At 41.3% G+C, this 20,472-nt stretch overlaps 1 protein-coding gene across 1 annotated transcript in view; it reads right to left on the bottom strand.

Moving 5' to 3' along the window:
• Nucleotides 1–12,590: 12,590 nt before the first annotated feature.
• The window catches only part of MCM9 (minichromosome maintenance 9 homologous recombination repair factor), a 148,241-nt gene continuing 140,359 nt past the window's right edge, over nt 12,591–20,472 (bottom strand). The window contains exons 12-13 of the mRNA XM_077487038.1: nt 15,650–15,795; nt 12,591–14,014 (exon numbers count right to left, since the gene is read on the bottom strand). Coding sequence (XP_077343164.1) covers nt 12,625–14,014; nt 15,650–15,795 — 1,536 coding nt within the window. The 3' untranslated portion in view covers nt 12,591–12,624. The remainder of the gene's footprint in view (nt 14,015–15,649; nt 15,796–20,472) is intronic.

The raw sequence follows: 20,472 nt of genomic DNA, 5'->3' as shown, positions 1-20,472 counted from the left end.
TTTGGGGAAAACATGCACTTTTTTGAATTAAATAATAGGAAAACAGTGAAGTTAGCCCATTTTTTTTTTTTTTTAGATATTATGAAAGATAATAGTAAATTGATACCCAACATATCATGCTTCAAAATTGCACCCACTCTTGGAATGGCAACAAACGTTGACACTTAAAATCTCCATAGGCGAGGTTTAAAAATTTCTACAGGTTACCAGTTTTGAGTTACAGAGGAGGACTTTTGCTAGAATTATTGCTCTCGCTCTAACGATCGTGGCGATGCCTCATATACGTGAGCGATGTGGGAAGGGACAATTTAAAAAAAAAGAATTCTTATTTATTTTACTTTTTATTTTTACACTGTCCCTTTAAAAAAAACTATTTTGGATCACTTATTCCTATTACAAGAAATGTAAACATCCCTTGTAATAGAAAAAAAAAAGCATGACAGGACCTCTTCAATGTGAGATTTGAGGTCAAAAAGACAATGCAATAAAGAAAAAAAAAGTTTTTTTTTCCCCAATAAAAAAAAAATGTCCATTTAAGGTCAAAATCCATACCAGACCCTTATCCAAGCATGCAGCCTGGGGGGGGGGGGGGGACGCCCCCCCTGAACCATACCAGACCACATGCCCTCATGTCCCCTGAAGCACCTTGTCCCCATTTTGATGGGGACAAGAGCCTCTTCCCAACCCTGGCCATTGGTTGCCGGGGTCTGCAGGCGGGGAGGGGCTTATCAGAATCTGGAACCCCTTTAACAAGGGGCCCCCAGATCCTGGTCCCCCTCCCTATGTGAATGGGTAGGGGAACAATGTACCCGATACCCATTCACATGAGGGGCCATTATCTGGGGCCCCCTTGTTAAAGGGGGCTTCCAGATTCCGATAAGCACCCCACCCGGGAAGAGGCTCTTATCCCCAACATAGGGACAAGATGCTTTGGGGGGACCCAGGGCAAGCGGCCTGGTATGGTTCGGGGGGTACGCTCGCTCGTCCCCCCTTTTCCTGGCCTGCCAGGCAGCTTGCTCAGATAAGGGTCTGGTATGGATGTTGGGGGGACCCCACGTAAAAGAATTTTACAAATTTTGGCAGGGAGTTCCCCTAAAAATCTTTGCCAGACCCAAAGGGCCTGGTATGGATTTTTGGATGTACCCCATGACATTTTTTTCTTAATTCGGTCATAGGGTTCCCCTTAGCCACTTCAATGCACTGTATTATATACTGTACACTGACTGCACTGTATATATATATATATATATATATATATATATATACACACACACATTATATATATTATATATATATATACATATACACAGACAGCCTGCACTGTATACACAGTCTACACTGTGTATATACATATATACACACACATACATATACTAAACTGCCTGCATGCTGCCACTAACTAATCTGCCTAATCTAGCTCAAGTTCTCTCAATCTCCTCCACGTATCACACTACATACTGCTGCCATGGAAGCAGCCTTATATAGTGTGGGGCATGGCCCCCTGAGCCATGATTGGATAAATGTCATAGTGCAGTCAAATTTAAAGGAAACAACACTGTTTAAACCAGACGCTTACAGACTGTTCATTGTGCATTGCTTGTAGCCAGTGCTGGTGCAAGGAGTTTGGTCTACTCAGGTAAAGGTGGATTTTGTGTGTGTTTCTCTTTTTATGCGTCTCTTTAAATGTTAAAGAAAATAATTATTTTGACTTGGCCTTTTTTGCTATCACAATATTGGTCTTCTATGTGATAGCATATAGGTTACAGATTCTCTTTATGAGACATTTGGGTTCTATTAGACCATGGATGTCTCCTCTGTACTCCACTGCAGCTGATGGAACACAGAATCGTGTTCCATCAGCCGCTTCCCGGGGCACTGATTGAGAGCCCATGACCAGGAAGTGACGTCATACGCATCACATCCTGGTCTGTGTACAAGAGAGAAGCTTTGTGCACAGAGGTCCATTGAACATGGCGGGGGGGGGGGGGGGTCACGTTGGGGGAGCTTCACATAGTGGAGGTGGTTGTGGAAGTGATAGGCGGCTTTACAGTCGCTTGTATAATTTCCACATGAAAGCCGACAGACGTACACACACTCCCAGCCATTATAGCGGAGTGTGTAAAAAAAAAACTTGATGTGGCTACAAAAAATTGGCTGCAGAGCACGCGGTGGCCTCCCCACATGTCAAACATAACACAAACACCCCACCGTGACCCAGAAACAGGGAATGAGTGGACCCCAACACTCAGTGCAGCCCCCTGCCAGGACCCAGAGCCCCTCCAGAGAACCCCCCAGGCAGGTACGTGCACCACACCCCCATGTGCCCAGTCACACAGCGGCCCATAGCATGGGGAGGAGGGAAGGGACAGGGAGAGAAGAAAGGGAGAATGAGAAACCCCCTACTCGACCTCACAGGGAATGCCCAGCTGCTCCATTCTGCCGAGACAGGTGGAACCATACTTACCCCTTCTGCAGGGACTGCTGGATGCATTCCACAGACAGACCCATCACCCAAGCAGTACGGGGTGGCTGCCGGCCACGGCACCCTGTGACACAGACAGCAGTAGCCCAGTCATATGTGTGCCCCAGAGCATATAGCTCACCGGCCGCCCCTGGATCAAACGGGGCATGTCTTGGCCGACTCAGCACATAGCTAGGGCCTGCTCACGCTCGATGGCCAGGCTGGGGAGACTACCAGGATCTATATTATCCAGCCTGTCACCCAGCCCGGCTGTATATTGTAGATCACAGGAATCAAAAATGCAGAAAAAAGAAAATAATTCCCAGGACCAATGGTCCCACCTGGAGCCAGGTCCTTCTCCTACACTAGGCAGAAAAACCTGAGCTGCTGGATGCAGTGTGAGGGGTTATAGCCAGTAGGACCACCCCCTGGGCGGTACTGTGCAAGTGTTGCTGTTATTAACACTTTCTGCCTAGTCCTTTCCTAAAGGGGAGTTATAACCCTAAGGTCAAGATGAAGATGCTGTGTCCGTCGATGAACGAAAGAGAAAATATGTCTGCAGATCTGAATCCCCAGCAAGTTGCAGGGGATTCAGGATTTACCTTCTGTTAGAAAAGTTTTAAATGTTTATTGTGTGACTATTAGAAAAACAATAGTCCTGAGACTGATTTGTTAAAAAGCTTACTTCTGAGCACATTATTGTATTAACTCATTGTGTTGTTTTGTCCTAATTAACTCCATAGTAAGTAGGATGATTAGATTTAACTAAATATGATAGCCTAAGAATGTACAGGGAACATGTATAGCTTATAAAGTGCAAGCCTGTGCCATGACACGTTATTTATGTTCTTTCAGCCAATAGAAGCACGGAGATGTTATTCTTGTGGGATATGTGAGGGCGGAACACTTTCTTTTGTTGAGACTTTTTCTTCAGCTTTCGTCCTGTAAGCATGTCTCCCTGTTGTGGGCCACATCAGAAATAAATTTTCCTGCTTCTCAGAACACCTGAAGTTTTTAGTGATCACAAGGGAATTTCCTAACATTTTTGGTCTTTCGAGCCGGGAGCAACACGCTGGTTTTCAGATCAGACGGCCCGACAAATCTTCGGTGAGTATTGGACTTTGAAGCTCACCGAACCTTACAAGTCCCCCCAATCAATGTTATTTGGTGAAAAAGGGGCGGGGCCATAGATCTGAATTCCACTGTCTGTTTCCGAACCTTGTGTGATCCAGTCCAGGTGTTTGAGAGGTAAGATAATTTAAATTATTCTTAATTCTTTCTGAGTCTTTTCTTCTCTTTCTCTTGCTTCTGGTTTAATGTGTTGTAATTGCCGACATTGGTATTGATCGTATAATATCTAGATGATCCAGTGCTCGTAGACAGAGACACTTGGGGACGTTGTCTAAGGTAAAAAATTACGTCGCCCGCTGTCCAGACAGATAACAAAAAGATTTGAGGTATACCGAATGTCAGAGGTTGATTGATGACTATTTTAAGCGCTGTTTAGTTAAGTGATCTACAAAGATCGCAAGGCTAATTTTCTTCTGTGTGTGTTTACTTTATCTTTGTTGATGTTTTTTTTTTCTCTTGTATTGACATGGTTTTTGTGCTGGTATTTCTCAGCAGATAAGAAGGCAAATTCACTGAACTCTCTCCCCCTCCCCCTCCCCTCATGGAAGAATTTCTCCTGATCCTGCAAGACGTTGTAAAAGTTAACCCTTGATTAGCTATGACAATACAGAAGGGTTATATTGTATATATTGAAACTTAGCATAAAAGAAAAAGAAGGTAGATGGCATTTTGGAGTAAATAGAATGAATGTTGTAGAATTATCAGGTGGCTTGATGAATGTGAAAAGAAATGAAAAAAAAAAGGCTGAGGATTTTTTCATTGCTACGAAGGTCAAGAAGCTGTTTCTCAGAAACAAGAAAATGCAGATTGCCTGACAGAGGTTAATTTGTGCATCTGTGAAAATATTAGGACTTTTGGTGGGAAAAAGAGTTTGAAAAATAGTCTAAGTAAATATTTATATTGGATTGGAGTCATTTTTAGAATTCATAGACTTTCAACTGTGGAGTGTTAATGATGCAATGCTGTTTATATTTGGGTACATTTATAAAGTCAAAAGGCAAAGTTCAAAAAAAGTATAGGTTAAAAATGGCGGCGTATTGGCTTCAGCATGCTAAAATTAGGGTAAAAGGACAAAGGAAAAATGCCAAGCCCAATTGCCCCTAGTGGACAAAGAGGATGATCTCATCTGCTATACCCAGAGACCACCTCCCTATGGTGGTCCTCCCCTCAGGTGCAAGTAACTGCTCAGAGTAACACCTTCCCTGTGACATCCACCCATCAAAGGAACCGCCTCTGAACAAAACCCCAATTCCACTTCCTCAATCTCTCCAGACAGTAGTTCAGTCTTGGAGATGAACAGATCGATCCTTGAAACATTAAATGACGCCATAACTCATGCACTGGGTGCCCCAGCAGGAGCCAAGAGACTAAGTAAACCTCCTATTAGGTATGGTGTGGAGGACGGTGAGGAATACCCCTTGATAGAGGTCCCAAACCCAAGGGGAGGACAGAATGATGCACTGGGCCAGCCATATCCCTTGACTATGACTGTTTTTCGACCATGGACTGACAGTGATATACAAAAGGCTACAGAACACATAAAACATCCAAAATTAGGTCCAGCTGAATTCATTGAAAACATAGAGGGATTACGGAACAGTTATAAATTGAATGGGGTGGAAGTAGAGAGAGCCCTGAGGAGAGTATTAGGGTCAGATTGGGCTTCGGTAAAGGGGGATTGGGACCCCTGCGCCCCAGCAAATGCACATGGACGGGGGGATCCATTGCTTCCAGAAAGCCCAGACTTAGGAAACAGGTTGACTGCCCTACTGAACAGATGCCAGCTTAGATGGGTATAACGGACTGATTGGCAAAAAATAAATAAATATGACAGTACAAGAAGACAAAGAACGTGTCAGTGACTACCTAAATAAATTACAAGAGATTTTTAGAGTGTTCTCCGGGCTCCCCGAAGCTGAAGATGTGAATAGTGCATATTAGCAACAGCTAAAGATTGCTTTTTTAAATGGATTGAAACAGGATCATAAGGATTACATTGTTAAAAACATGGTTACTTACCGAACTGCATCAGTTTTAGATGTTTTACAATATGCTAAGCATTCTGAGAAGTATTTGAAAGCAAAAGCAAAAAAGAATGTGAAAGTAAAGGTTCTTATGCAAGGTGATGAAAGGGAGGAGGATGCAGAAGAGTACACTGCTGAGGCAGAACCAGAGGGGTCTCATAGAGGAAGGATTACTCTACAGAAATAGACAGTGCAACGAGAGTACTTCCACCCTGTGTACAAGCACTGGTAGCATCAGCGGTGTAGTGGTTAGCACTCTCGCCTAGCAGTGAAGGGGGTCACTGGTTTCGAATCCCAATCATGACGCTGCCTGCCTGGAGTTTGCATGTACTCCCTGTGCCTGTGTGGATTTCCTCCGGGTGCTCTGGTTTCCTCCCGCACTCCGGGGACATGCAGGTGGGTTGATTGGCTTCTGTTCCGGTTTGGCCCTGGTATATGAATGGGGACGTTGGATCCTTGGGGGTGGAGAACGATGTGGGTGTACAGGGGTAGAGGCTAGACACTCACTCAGGCTGAACCGGATGGACTGGTGTCTTTATTCAACTTTACTAACTGAAAAGGTACCACATGCAGTGTTTGTTATCCTGTTACAGCAAAAGATATCACATTTGAGCCCAGCACGACACCTTTCCTGTATGACAATACTCTTGACACAACCTCACTTAACAATACAGAGGTGTACTACATTAAACCCATCCACACTACCACTTCCTACTGACGGGTATAAACATGACTGCACTGTTGCCATCGCTGAAAAGGTACTGCCACGAAGTGATCTGAAAGATATACCATTATCTAACCTTGACATGATACTTTTTGTTGATGGTTCTAGTAAGAAAAATGCAGATGGCACAAATGCAACAGGATATGCAGTAGTGACACAGGATGAGATTTTGGAAGCGGGGCCACTACCAAAACATTATTCAGCACAAGTTGCAGAACTTGTAGCACTGACAAGAGCATGTATACTGTCAGAAGGAAATCTGTAACCACATACACTGACAGTCAATATGCCTTTTCAACAGTGCATGTTTTTGCACAACAATGGAAAAACAGGGGGATGGTCACCTCCAGTGGTAAACCAATTTCACATACGGACTTCATTTTAGAACTCCTAGATGCAATACAGTTACCAAAAAAGCTTGCAATCTGTAAATGTCAAGCACACACAAAATATACGGACCCCATCTCAAAGGGAAATAAAAGGGCAGATGAAGCTGCACATAAAATAATGACGAGAAATCATAGTGATAGATCATACAGTCCTTACTGATATGCAGCAAAATGCCCCCCCTGGGGAAAACAATATTGGAAAACAAAGGGTTACACAATAATTGATGATATTTACACATCACCTGAAGGGAAACCGGTATTACCAAAATCTTTATTTGGGTATGCAGCAGTATTGACACATGGAGTAACGCATGTGTCAAACAGGGGGATGACTGAGATGTTAAATAAAGTATGTACAGCCTATGGATTCACAAATTATAAAAAAAAAAAAAAAAAAAAAAAACTTTTTGCTCTCAATGTCTTATATGTGCAAGACACAATGCTCAGGGAGGTATAAGACCACAGAAAGGGAAGTTCCCTACACCACAATATCCATTCCAACACATTTGCATGGATTTTATTGAATTAGACAAATGTGAAAGGAAGAAATATTGTTTGGTACCCAGGCACCCTGACCAAATGGGAGGAGATATTCCCGACAGGAAGTGCAGATGCACAGACTGTAGCCAAAGCATTACTAAGAGATATTATTCCTAGATTTGGAATCCCTGAAAGGATTTACAGTGATAATGGACCCCATTTTGTAATTTAAAAATATACAACATTTGATAGAAGTGATGAGAATTAAAGGGAAATACCATTGTGCCTATCATTCCCAATCAGCTGGATTGGTAGAAAGACATAATGGCATTCTAAAAAGCAAACTGAGAAAAGTTATGGAAGAAATAGGTAAAAATAATTGGATGTATTGCCTACTAGTAGCTGTGACCAGTATGTATATCGCACCCCCAAAAGAAGATGAAAAAGGTGCATGTGGGAGATTGGGTCTCAATAAAAAGTAATAAGAAAAAAGCAGTGGTACTCCCCAAGGTGGGATGGTCCTTTCAAAGTCCTTTTAACTACCCCTACTGTGATAAGGATTGCAGAGAGGTCTACCTGGATTCACCAGTCCCATTGTAAAAACGTTTTACAGGCAGAGTAGGGCCAGTTGGCTACAAGAGGTCCAGAAAGTCCGGCTACAAAGGGAGGTCTCACACAAGGTGGGACTTGTCTCAAACCGGTGAAGTCTCCCTCCCCTTCCAACTCCCCTATCCTATCCGCTGGAACTCTGTAGCTGGTTAGAATGAAAGGGACAGTAATTATCCTTGGGTTACTGGTGACTCTAGGAGAGGCATCCATAAGAGGGGGTAGGCGCTATGGAAGAGTAGAGGAACTTTTGGACTGGGAAAGAACAGGAAAAGCATTAAATCTAACCTTTATAGAGGGAATAACTAGCACTATACTGGTAGACTTCTGTCAGATTGCAGATTGTGGGGATACAACTGGGGCTAGAGGACTTCTATGGGCAGATAAATATATCTGCTGGCTCTGGAATAAGGTAGGATGTCAAGCATGGGATCAGGCCCTGTGGACTACAGCGCATCAAGATTGGGGGTATAATCAACCAGGAGCTAAAAAGAGTGGTATAAAGGAGAGACTCGTAATCACAAAAGCGGCCAACTCCCCCTGCACAAATAGTAAGAACTGTAACCAACTATTAATAACATTAACGGAGCCGAGGAAGGAAGATCAGCGGTTGTATTCCATGGGAGCATGGGTGTCAGGAACTGACCCCTCAGGAACATTTTTCCCTGAGGTATTACCTCCTAATAAAATTAAACAACAGGAAAAAGTAGACTCAGAAGGGAAAGAAGAAGGCCATACTAAAATAGAAGTTCTGAGTAAAACTATAAGATTCACTAACCTAACAATAGAAGATGCCATAGCTTTGGAGACGGGCTACCAAGAAAAAAATGAGTGGTTAGAATGGTTGAGGTACACGGTTAGAACTCTGAAAAAGGAAAACTGTTTAGTTTGTGCCGGAGCCAGACCACATTTAGCAACAGTTCCTTTTCCTCTAGATCACAATACAGAACCAGAAGGTTTAAAATGTATGTTGCAATTGTATAATAAGAGCTATAAACCTGAAATAAATTCTACTTGTCACACATTGAGTTTGTTGTTTCCCCCCAGTACAGAGACCTCAGATACCTCCAGCGGTTACCGCTTATCCGGGCAACTTTACTTGTTTTGCACTCCCAGGGAACCGTAGCGCGGTGGATCTTGGGTCATTACCTGAAGACTACTGTGTGGAGAGGATTAACACGGACAACGGTGACTGGGTTGAACATGACATTCAGAGAGCTGATGTCTGGTGGATGTTTGGGGATAAGAAACTGCGAGCTAGACTACCGGCCAATGCCCAAGGGGATTGCGCTATGGTCCAGCTGGCTATGCCCCTGAGAATCCTGTCAGAATACCCGTGGACTAAGAGTCACCGACAGTATCGTAGGGACACCTCTCCCTTGGGGTCATTTGACTCTCAGATCTACATAGATGAGATTGGGGTTCCTCGCGGGGTGCCGGACGAGTTTAAAGCCAGGAATCAGGTGACAGCTGGGTTTGAGTCTCTTCTCTGGTGGGTGACTATAGATAAAAATGTTGACTGGATTAATTATATATATTATAACCAACAACGATTTGTAAACTATACTAGGGATGCTGTGAAGGGCCTAGCAGAACAGTTGGCCCCCACATCTCTAATGGCCTGGCAGAACCCAATGGCTTTAGATATGGTCTTAGCTGAAAGAGGAGGGTATGCAAAATGTTTGGTAGCATGTGTTGTACATTTATCCCCAACAATACAGCTCCTGGAGGGACCGTGACCAGAGCCTTGGAAGAACTGACTGCGCTATCGAATGAATTGGCGGAAAACTCAGGTATTAATGATCCATTCACAACTTGGCTTGAAGGATGGTTCGGTAAATGGACTGGATTTATCATATCATGTTTGATCTCAATCGCTGTGGCTTTGGCCGTTTTGGTCACTTGCGGATGCTGCTGCATTCCCTGTATTCGAGGACTTTCACAAAAACTCATTGAAACTGCAGTCTCAGGAACAATGTATCAAACCCTCTCTACCTCTGAGGAGACCTATGTGGACATTGAAGCTCAACTTAATGACATACAGTCCGAAAGTGTATAACACAGGGACTATCATCAAAATGTGTGGAGATAAAATAGTCACACAAAGAGGAGGGAATGTTAGAAAAGTTTTAAATGTTTATTGTGTGACTATTAGAAAAACAATAGTCCTGAGACTGATTTGTTAAAAAGCTTACTTCTGAGCACATTATTGTATTAACTCATTGTGTTGTTTTGTCCTAATTAACTCCATAGTAAGTAGGATGATTAGATTTAACTAAATATGATAGCCTAAGAATGTACAGGGAACATGTATAGCTTATAAAGTGCAAGCCTGTGCCATGACACGTTATTTATGTTCTTTCAGCCAATAGAAGCACGGAGATGTTATTCTTGTGGGATATGTGAGGGCGGAACACTTTCTTTTGTTGAGACTTTTTCTTCAGCTTTCGTCCTGTAAGCATGTCTCCCTGTTGTGGGCCACAACAGAAATAAATTTTCCTGCTTCTCAGAACACCTGAAGTTTTTACTGATCACAAGGGAATTTCCTAACACCTTCCCCTCGTGCTGGCACCCTAAGGCAGCTGCCTGAGCCAGCCCTGCATGTAGCTTTATGTCATAGGGCATAAACCTATTGTTGCTTCCTCCATGGTGCACAGTGATAGTTTCATTGTATCCACATAATCCAACCCATGCCCAAACATTACTAGTATGTCGATTAAGAAATATTTTTATATTTTTTCTCTCTAAACTTCTAAGCACGGTAACATGGAATGATCATGCTCCTAGATCCTTACTGTAAGCTACAGCAGGACACTTTTCTATATACAAAGGATTTAAGAATTATGATTCACACATGTACAGTATGTTTATATGCATTCCTCATCACTTCTTTGGCAGCATTAGATGTTCTTTCTAGCAGTATGTGTGTAATACACAAGCACACAGACCCAGTTTATGTGTTTACCTGTCAGAAAACAAGTCTCCGAATGACTTTAATCTACACCATGTTGGCCTCAGGCAGCCTGCCTACCACTCACTAAAGAAACAAAGAAAAGAAGGGGTTTTAACTGAGCAATGAAATGAAAACACAAATCTCGCAAAAAGTAAAACTGTACTGTACATCCTATGTGGAAAGAAATATAGGTACTGCTGTTGACATTCTGAACAAGCTGGTCTGGATGTTTTAATACTTTTTAAGACACTGAGTTGAAAGGTATAAAGGAATTAAAACCTAATGATCTTCACACTTTTTGTGGTCAGCCAGAGGATCACCACAACTACTGCTAGTGATACTAGCATTTTTAGGAGACGTCAGTAATAGCAGCCAATATACTTATATCATTATAGATTTTCTTAACAAATAAAAGGTTCAGCATGGACAACAATTGTTCATCCTAAAAATGACAAAAAAGGCAAAATTCAAACCTACCCAACTGCCCATCTTCCATTATAATATTTTGTGCACCATGCATAGGTATTCTCTCGATTGGTAGTATCATTGACAGTATTTGCCTGTGCATGATGGCCTTCACTTGTTAAAGTAAACACTGAAGCACTTCATAATTTATGCAAACCTCCAAAAGTACATTTTTCTAATTCTTACATATAAAAATATACTCACATTTTATGTATACAGTATATACTATGACCCATGTTGCAGCACCTACATTTCTGGTAATAGGAGAGAACAATGGGCTATTGGTCAATATTTCCACAACTAATAGCCATATACAGTATGTACTGTATATAGCCATCTTGTGCAAAACTGCAGTTATGACAGTAATGTTTAATGCCCACATGGAAGCAACACTTTTGGTATGAATTATATAGTGCAATACACATCTCTAGTAAAGTGCAACCGGCAGACAATTTTCTCACAGGCCCCTTTTACATAAACTTCATCTCGTCTAATCAGCAGAGGATCCATGAACAGATGCCTTGCTAAATTGGAGCAGAATGAATGGGTGTCACTATTGTAACATTCATGTCCATGTCCATTCAGTTTTTTGCTTCATTTAAAAGCTGGATTTTTACTGGACTCATGTTAGATCTATGGAGCGGCTATTTACATCAGACTACCTTAGAGCTGTCATGTTTTGGTCCTAAAATATGACAAAGGATGCAGAACTTTAAATTTTCTCCCTGGATCTGGACAGACTTGGAGATATTAATTTGTAAGTGGATACAAGTCTGTTTACATCTGGCAGCATATAAATTACCAAAGCTTCCGATCAGGTCCATCTGAATCTGACTGGACAACCCACTTGAAAGGGCCCTAAAATGAATTTCACTGCAACAAGTGTGCCTACTGGAACACTCCCTCTATCCCTGTCCAGTGACAACTGAGAATCTTTGATCTTTCCTCACTTTCAGTGGTCATCAGGACAATATGGATATATGCTACAATAAGTGTTATTTCCCTGCACTGAGTGAATTCCTTGAACGCAAGTGAAAATAGAATACTAAGAATAAGATTACTTGAGATTGGTTATTCTAACCTAAACTGTATAAAATGTAATTATAAAAAACTTAGGTTTATAGTTATAAAATGTAAAAATGTATAAGACGGTATATTACATAGACATATTTTAACATTAGGAAACTTGTGTAAAGAAAAACACAAAATACACCATATGTGACCATAAGACTGTGAAGTCTGCACTGCCACCTGCTGACTGCATGATGCACAGAAAATATTATTTATCCAATAAACATCTTGATCAGGTAGTTTAAAGTGTTGAGTTTTTTAACCATATAAAGCAAACAGAAACACATTCATCAAAAAATATATTTAGTAATAGAATAGTGTTATTTTTTTACATTTGTTTCAATATTCCAGTCTAAATCTAATGTTTCATCATCAAAGTCTGTACTACTAAAAAGTGATTTTGCTCCAACAGCTATGTTAGTGAGAGACTCCAGTTGAAAACATGTCCTCTTTCCTCCAGCACCCAGGTTCCTGGAGGATAAGGGGTTTTCACTTTCAGGGATAACACTTGGTGTGTCAGCAATTTTGTCTTCAGATGAGGAGAAGGAAAACTTTGCCAGCTTGGCAAGTGTTTTAGAAGATACTTTTCTACTGCAGGAAGCCTCAGCCTGCTTATTTTCCTCATTTACTAACACAGAAGGGGGTACAGCATGGCTTACAACAGGTGCTTTCTCCAACGTCACCTCTGTTGCGGTAGGGAAAGAAGACTTCCCTTTCCTTACAGAACTGGCTTGATCTGAGCTGACTGATACCTCCAGCAGCCTTCTGAGTTTTTCTGTTGGGGCGGGTTTCTGCTTTGGTTCGGTGACTTCTCTGTAACTAATACCAGAAGCAGCAATCGTCTCATTTTCTATCCCTGGGTTGTGCATGAGTTTTGACTTTTGTTTAAATGAAAATTTAGCTAGTTGAGCCAACTTGGCCTGCAGTTCTGGATCCTGAACATCTGATGTTCCTTTTTTTGGATCCACATGAGTGAGGGGTCGCTTTTTGCTTCGGACAGGGGTGCTGTGCACAGGACCTGCAGATGAATTGTCAGCTTCTTCTGAATGATCTTCTAATCCACAGAGCTTTGTTATACTGGGTTCATCAGTTGTGTTTTTCATACACTTTTTATTCAGTTTGTGCCATTTTTTAGAAACATGTTCAGTAATAATTTCATCTGGTAAATGAATCCCTTTTGTTTCACATGAGCCTTTTTTTCTTAATTGCTTTGCGTTGATAGTATTTTTATTGGAATCACTATTGGCAGCTTCAAGTACTGATGGAACTGTTTGAGGTTCCATGGTTGTGTACTCTGCTGTTTTAGAAATTGGAGAAATATTGATGCCTTGCCTTCCTGTCTGGATAGTGTCAAACCATTCCAGGCCAAAACCACTGCTTGTTTTATTCAGACAGTTTGAAGAATTTTGTTGCTGTCTGTTAAGCTCTTCAGAAGATCCAAACTGTGCTCTTCGATCTACCAACAAATCAGAACTATCTCTGCAAATATTCTTTGTTGTACAGTTAGGTGTAGGAGGAGAAGAACATTTTTCAGTCTCTTGTGTCTTTGTGGGGTTTGAGTCACAGCTGACATTTCCTTTGTTGCTGTGTCCCATTTCTAAAATGTGTGGCTTCACATTATCACCATAGGATGTTTTGATAGAACCCTCAGTGGTGGCAGCGGTATTATTGTCTCCTTGCTGTAGCTGATTGGTGTCTAGATATTGCTGTCTGTATTGAAAAGACAATTTATAGAATTGATGTAAAAATTCATAATTTTCTAATAATAATCTAATACAAAAGAAGGGAAAACTGATTTTTTTGTTAACCTGACACATTAAACTATTTATATTTCACAATATGGACACACTAAGACTCAAGCTGATCCCAGACAATTCTGCATAGTGTTTTACCAAAGGCAACAGATGCTATTTTTTTCTATTTTAGCTTGTGTTAAAAAATGACATTTGGGAGGCAACTGTTTGCAAGAGGAAAGGGGCACATTTTCCTTTACACATTCAAGAAGAAAAAAAAATGAAATTAAAAATTATACTAATTTGATGCTGCTAAATCAAACATCGTGTGAACATGCAACATTATTTTAGACTGCTAAAAAACAAAAATACCTTGTTGTAAACATAATGGTTTGTATATATACAGCAATGTGCAATCGTTTTAGGCAGGTGTGAAGAAATGCTGAAAAATTCAGAAAAAAAAAAAGAAAAGAAAAAAAAAAAAAAACTTTGTGCCCCCTCCCCCCAATCCATAATAGGCCCTTTGGGTCTGGTATGGATTTTGAGGGGAACCTCCCCCATGCCAAAATGTATATATTAAAAAAAAATGGTGTGGCCTCCCATTCCAAATCCATACAAGTCTCTTATACAAGAATGAAGCCCGGCTGGTTAGGAAAGGGGGTGTGGGGTACTTTGTTGATGGGCACAATGGCTTCTTCCCCACAACCCTGGCCAGTGGTTGTGGGTGTCAGATCCTGCTCCCCCCATATAAATGAGTATGTGGTACATAGGAGGCAGTTTTGACCAGTCCTTTACTAAAAAAACAAAAATTAAATATAATTGTCCCCCAGTGTAGATCCAACGTCAATCACGATGAAAGAATGCTGGCATTTGCACAGTACTGTATATTTACTATCTATCTACAAACAAAAACTTTTAATACATTGCAAATGATTGTGGTCATCACAGTAATTATCCTTCTGACTTCTTCAGCCTGAACCAATAGAATATAAAACAAGCTTTTATCATCAAAGTTGAAAACAAATTACTGATGTAAGAAGGAATCTAGACCTCTACCTGCTGGTTCAAAGGAGTAAATTAACCAGACATGTATGAACTGGTATTCCAGGGTTTATACAACCTTAATCCCCCTACCTATGCTACTGTCGTGTCATTGTTGGATGTCTTCTAGCTCCTGCAAGCAGACAGGGAAAAAAAAATCACATGTACTGTGCAGGGCTCACAGCGCACTATAGGACGGGTGGATTTATGAATAGTCTCCTGATTAAGCCCTGTGATACCATACAGCAGCTGTTGCAATGAGTGTTTTAGGAACAAAATTGTGTACAAATGTATTATGCCTAAATAAAATAGCTTAAACACGGAGAAGATTAGGCTTTTATAATTGGTTATATTTTATAAAATGTTTAAACAAAAATATATCCGTACTTAGAAAAACTATAAAATTATATGTTACTTTCAAAATACATTCATGACATTCTGTATTTAGATAGAAAACCATCAATGCAAATGCCGATTTGTCTCCTTTTACAGAATATAGTGGAAGTGGAAAACAAACCATATACAGTAGCTTTCCCTTTCAATTCCATACAAAAAATATATTTCTTTTTACCTTTCCAGCCTCTGCAACTCTTCCCTCCGTATATTTTCGAGTCCCAGTCTCTCCAAGAGAAGCTCACACTGCATTTGGTACTGCTCCCGTGGATTATCTGGAAATGATGTATGCAGAGCATTCACCCCTCCTAGTAAGGCACCTCCCTACATTGAAGAAAGAGTGTTACATTTGTTTCCAATATTCACAGACAGCATAGTGGTTCAACATGACACGCAAAATGATATATACTATTTCTTACTGGAGAGCTCCTTCACTTTTAGCTTGGTTAAAATGTACTTCCTTCAAATGATACACTTTTTGGAATAAAATAATTTTCTGAATATCCACAGATTCCACTGAAGATGCAGTACACCCACCATGTAAAACAATGCTCATCTATTTGATTCCTTGTTTTGAAAGTAAATTCTGAGAATATCTGGGCCTCACTGGCCTGGAACTTCATCTGCTGGAGTGTCAGATATTTTCTATAGACTCGTATGGGTCCAAAAACAGGGAGATTATGACAGTGCTTGGGAATGCCTATAGCATTGTCATAACAGAAAAAAAAGAAAACATTCCAAAAACTATTGATAAACAGGGATGAGCCGAACAGACCCCTGTTTGATTACACCAGAACACTGCGAAAGTTTGGACCCAAATAACGAAACCAATTAAAGTCAATGGGACCCAAATGTCAAAAGTGCCCATTTTAAAGGCTTATATGCAAGTAATTGGGCATACAATAGTTATAGGGATCCGGGTCCTACCCTGGGGGACATGTATAAAAAAATAAACATTTGTAAAAAACGTAATTTTCAAATGAGCGGTGATTTTTATTTTTAAAGTGAAAGCATAACAATCAAAAATTCCTTCCAATATAGTGCCTGGGGGTCCCCTTAGTCTACCTGTAAAGTGGCAGATCTGTACCATGTCTGGAATCTGCTGCGGCAATAATTGCATTTATAAAGCCAAAAAAAAAAGTAATTTTCCCTGCAAGCTGCCTTTATTTTGCTCAGCAACAGCTGGGGAGCCAATGTGTATGATGAGGCCACAATGTAGTGCACTGGGAACAAGATTAGAGATTTTTTGAATACATTCTGGTGTCACTTTGACTTTGAATAGAAGTGAAGGGTGTGTAAAAATTGGTCTTTGGGTGTCAGTGATACCTTCCCACCATAACCCTATAGAGGTAATCTTGATGAAAGCAAGAATTGGCCTTGCTGTAAAAAAACTGCAATGATATGCACCTGTCAAACAGGTGCAGAAAAATTACTCTTTGGGTGTCGGGAGCGCTCTTGATGAAGGCAAAAAGATTGCAATGATATGCACCTGTCAAACAGGTGCTGAAAATTGGTCCATGGGTGTTAATTGTGCCCATGAAACCTATACCAAAAACATTCTTCCAGATGAAATGATTAAACACCCTCAAAGATAGACAGCCTCAAAGTCTTGCAGAGATTCCACATCCCAAAAAGACTTAATCAGTGACGTTGGCATCAGGGGCTTCATAGCTGGTAACCCAGGACTGATTCATGTTTATAAAAGTCAAACGGTGCCTGGAGTCTGTGGGCAGACGCGTTCTATGATCAGTATTGACACCTCCCGCCGCACCAAATGCCTGTTCTGAAAGCACGCTGGATTCAGGGCAGCCCAACAACTGCGGTGTTGTGGTAATCGGGGAGAATTAGAGAGGAGTTGGCGGCTGTATGCAATATAAATCCTGAGTGGGTGTCATGTGTGCGGCCAAGAGGGGAGCAATAATTTCCGTTTTGACAAGACTGGATCCAGGACACGTTTCTGATCTGAAGTCGTCACTCGGGTACAAAGAACTGGAGAAATACATTCAGAGGTTGCACAGCCCCCAGCATTATCTTCAGCAGTACCCCTAGCAAAAGTGGCAGTTACTAATTTCCCATAAGGGTTTAGGGAGACCTTACTTCCCTAGGCTGGGCGAGACTGCTGTGGCGGTCATCGCTTTCTGGTAAGCAGGTTATTCATACACTTTGGATGGTGATTTAGATGCACTTTGTTTGCTTTGAAGACTTTGTCACGATTTTCTCTTTGCAAATTTATTTTTGCTCATCTGGATGGACAGTAGTAAGAAGAGCCAGCAACACTGTAATCCTTGAAGTGTCGTTTATTGGTACATCAGCGTTACAGTAAAACAATAAAGGTGACGCGTTTTGGCAATAGCCTTAGTCGTAGCTGGTTTAAAACAGATATGGCAAAAAATATATATATACTCACATACACATATGCAAACTCCATTGGCCCATCAGGTTAGTGTCACAGAAAATTAGCATATTTAATTGATACCAATTATTCCAGTGGTTAGTGACTACACCTGTTTTTAGCCAACATGAGAAGGGGAGGAGAAAAAAAAGGGCAATATAAAAAGTTAATTTGTTGAGCCAAGACGAACTGCGTAGAAAAAAATGCTACATAAAATATTAAGACCCTATTGCTTCAAGGAAAAAATGTATTCCTTAGAAGATGAAAATGCAGACTTATGTTCAAGTAAAAAAAAAATAATTTTTTTTTCCTTCCCTTTTTTTTGCTTTTCTCTTTCCTTTTCCCGTCCTTAGTGATAATACCACAAAGTAAAATCAAGATAGAGAGAAAAAAAAGGGGGGTGGGGGATTCAATTTATGGCAAGATCAAAAAAGAGGGATTCAATTTATGGCAAGATCAAAAAGAGGCATTAAATGTATGGCAGGGTCAAAAAGAGAAATTAAGTTTATGGCAGGATCAGGATGGACACTGTTATTTAAGAATTTATGGACTTTTCTTTAGATGGGACCTTGCATTTTACTTTTTTCACTTTTTTCTTTTTTTCACCTTGGTATTTACAAATCTTTTTATGTATATTCATATACTTATGAATTTTAAATAGAGCTGCATCTTTTTTTTGGATATTGCACTTTAATTGGAGTTTCTGTACTGGACTTTTTGATGTTAGCAGCTTATTTATTGGTCAATTTCACAAGTTTTTTTTTTTTTTAGTTATAACGCAGCGTTAGCCTTAGGGCTTTACATTTGTATTACATATAAGCCCAACAACTCAATAGCATACTGGGCAAGTTCTGGTCTATTCTCATGACCCAGTAAGTAACTGGATTGTCAGCTGGAAAGCCCTCCATCTCTGTTTTGGCCCTGAGATAATCGTCTACCATGTGATGCAGGCACTGCCGATGGGATGTGGAAGCTGACAGCCCTGGGCGGCGAGAACTAAAAAAAAATCTGAAATGCCTCACTTAGGCGACCGCCTTCTTCATCGCTCCTCTCTTGACCAACATCAGACTCAAAACGATGCTTTCCAAGACACTGTAGCCTACTGGAGTCAGGAAAAACTTTCAATAAAATCCTCTTCAATGTGTCATCAAGAGATTTTATCTTCTGCACTCTTAGTGGGGACGGGATGAGTTCTGAGACCTTCCCCTTATAACGGTGGTGAAGAAAGGTTTGCCAACCAGTAATCATCATCCTCCTTTATGCCACGTATTCTTGGGTCCTTGCGCAGGCTTTGAAGCATGAGGTTGCCCATGCACATCAAATTTGCTGAGGCTTGAGAATTGGTACCATGGGGAAGGGCGATGGCGACACTGTGGAATGTCGAAAGGCGTCCCTAGCCACTAACAGTGTGCTGCCTAAGATGGGGTGATCAGTAAGCATTCTGGGCTGATATAAGGTAATCCATGGCCAACTCTTAGCTGTGCCATTGGAGTCTTCTATATCCATGGCCACCCAGTGTTTCGTCTCCGCGTTGCAGTGCCAATCCACCAGTCTTGTGACATGTGCCACCCTGTAGTAAGCTTTCAGATCAGGGAGGCCCACTCCATCACTATGTTTCGGAAGGGAGAAAAGTTTAAGTTTGATACGGGGCCTGCAATGAGAACAGAGGAAGTCTCAGAACATAGAACTAACTCGCTTAAAGAACGCTGGAGGGAGGCGGATAGGGAGCCCTTCATCAAATATCACTAGGCAACATGGTCATCTTGAGAGCGTTGCAGCGGCCAAATCCTGTTAATGTGAGTGAATGCCAATGGAGATCTTCTCTAAGATGAATAAGTAGTGGGGCAAAGTTCGCTGAGTACAGGTTCGAGGGGTCAGAGGTGAGGTCACCACCCAAATAGTGTATAGAGTTAGTTGCCCAGTGGAGAGGAAACATCTAACTCAATGACTTGACCATATCCTTTTCCACCGTAATGTTGAGAACTGAAGATTTTGATAGATTAATTTGGAAAAAGAGAGAGAGAGAGAGAGAGAGAGAGAGAGACATGTTCTTGCAGGGACTGGAGCAAGCTCATGAGGGAAGTAAGGGGATCCGTCAGGAAGAAAATCAGATCATCCGCAAATACCCTACAATGGCAGAGTCCCGCCCTTACTGTAAACAAAAAAGGCTCTAGGGATAGTATAAATATCAGCGGTGAGAAGGGCAGCCTTGTCTCGTGCCATTGTTAAAGAAATTAAAGAAATCAGATCTCGACTCATTGACCTTAACAGCGGCTGTGGGATGAGAACAGAGAGATAGCATCCAACTCAGCATGGAGGATCGGAGGCCAATGTGTTCAAGGGTGGCCTGCATAAAAGTCCAATTTACCCGATCAAAAGCTTTCTCTGCATCTGTAGACAGCAAGAGGCTGGTTTGAGAATCTGGCTGCGTGGACCAGGTTCTCCACCTGGATGGTGTTGTCGCTGGGCTCTCGAAGAGGCACAAAGCCTATCTGATCTCTATGGACAAGACTCCGGATATATGGGAGCAACCTATTGACTAAAATTTTCACGAACAGTTTCAAGTCAGTGTTCAGGAGTACAATGGGGCGACAATTCCCGCACCGTAG

This window comes from Lithobates pipiens, unplaced genomic scaffold (assembly GCF_037356315.1).
Source record: "Lithobates pipiens isolate NorthernLeopardFrog02 unplaced genomic scaffold, aLitPip1_a1.2 Scaffold_18, whole genome shotgun sequence".
Lineage (NCBI taxonomy): Eukaryota > Metazoa > Chordata > Amphibia > Anura > Ranidae > Lithobates > Lithobates pipiens.
This window is presented reverse-complemented; position numbering and strand designations above follow the sequence as displayed.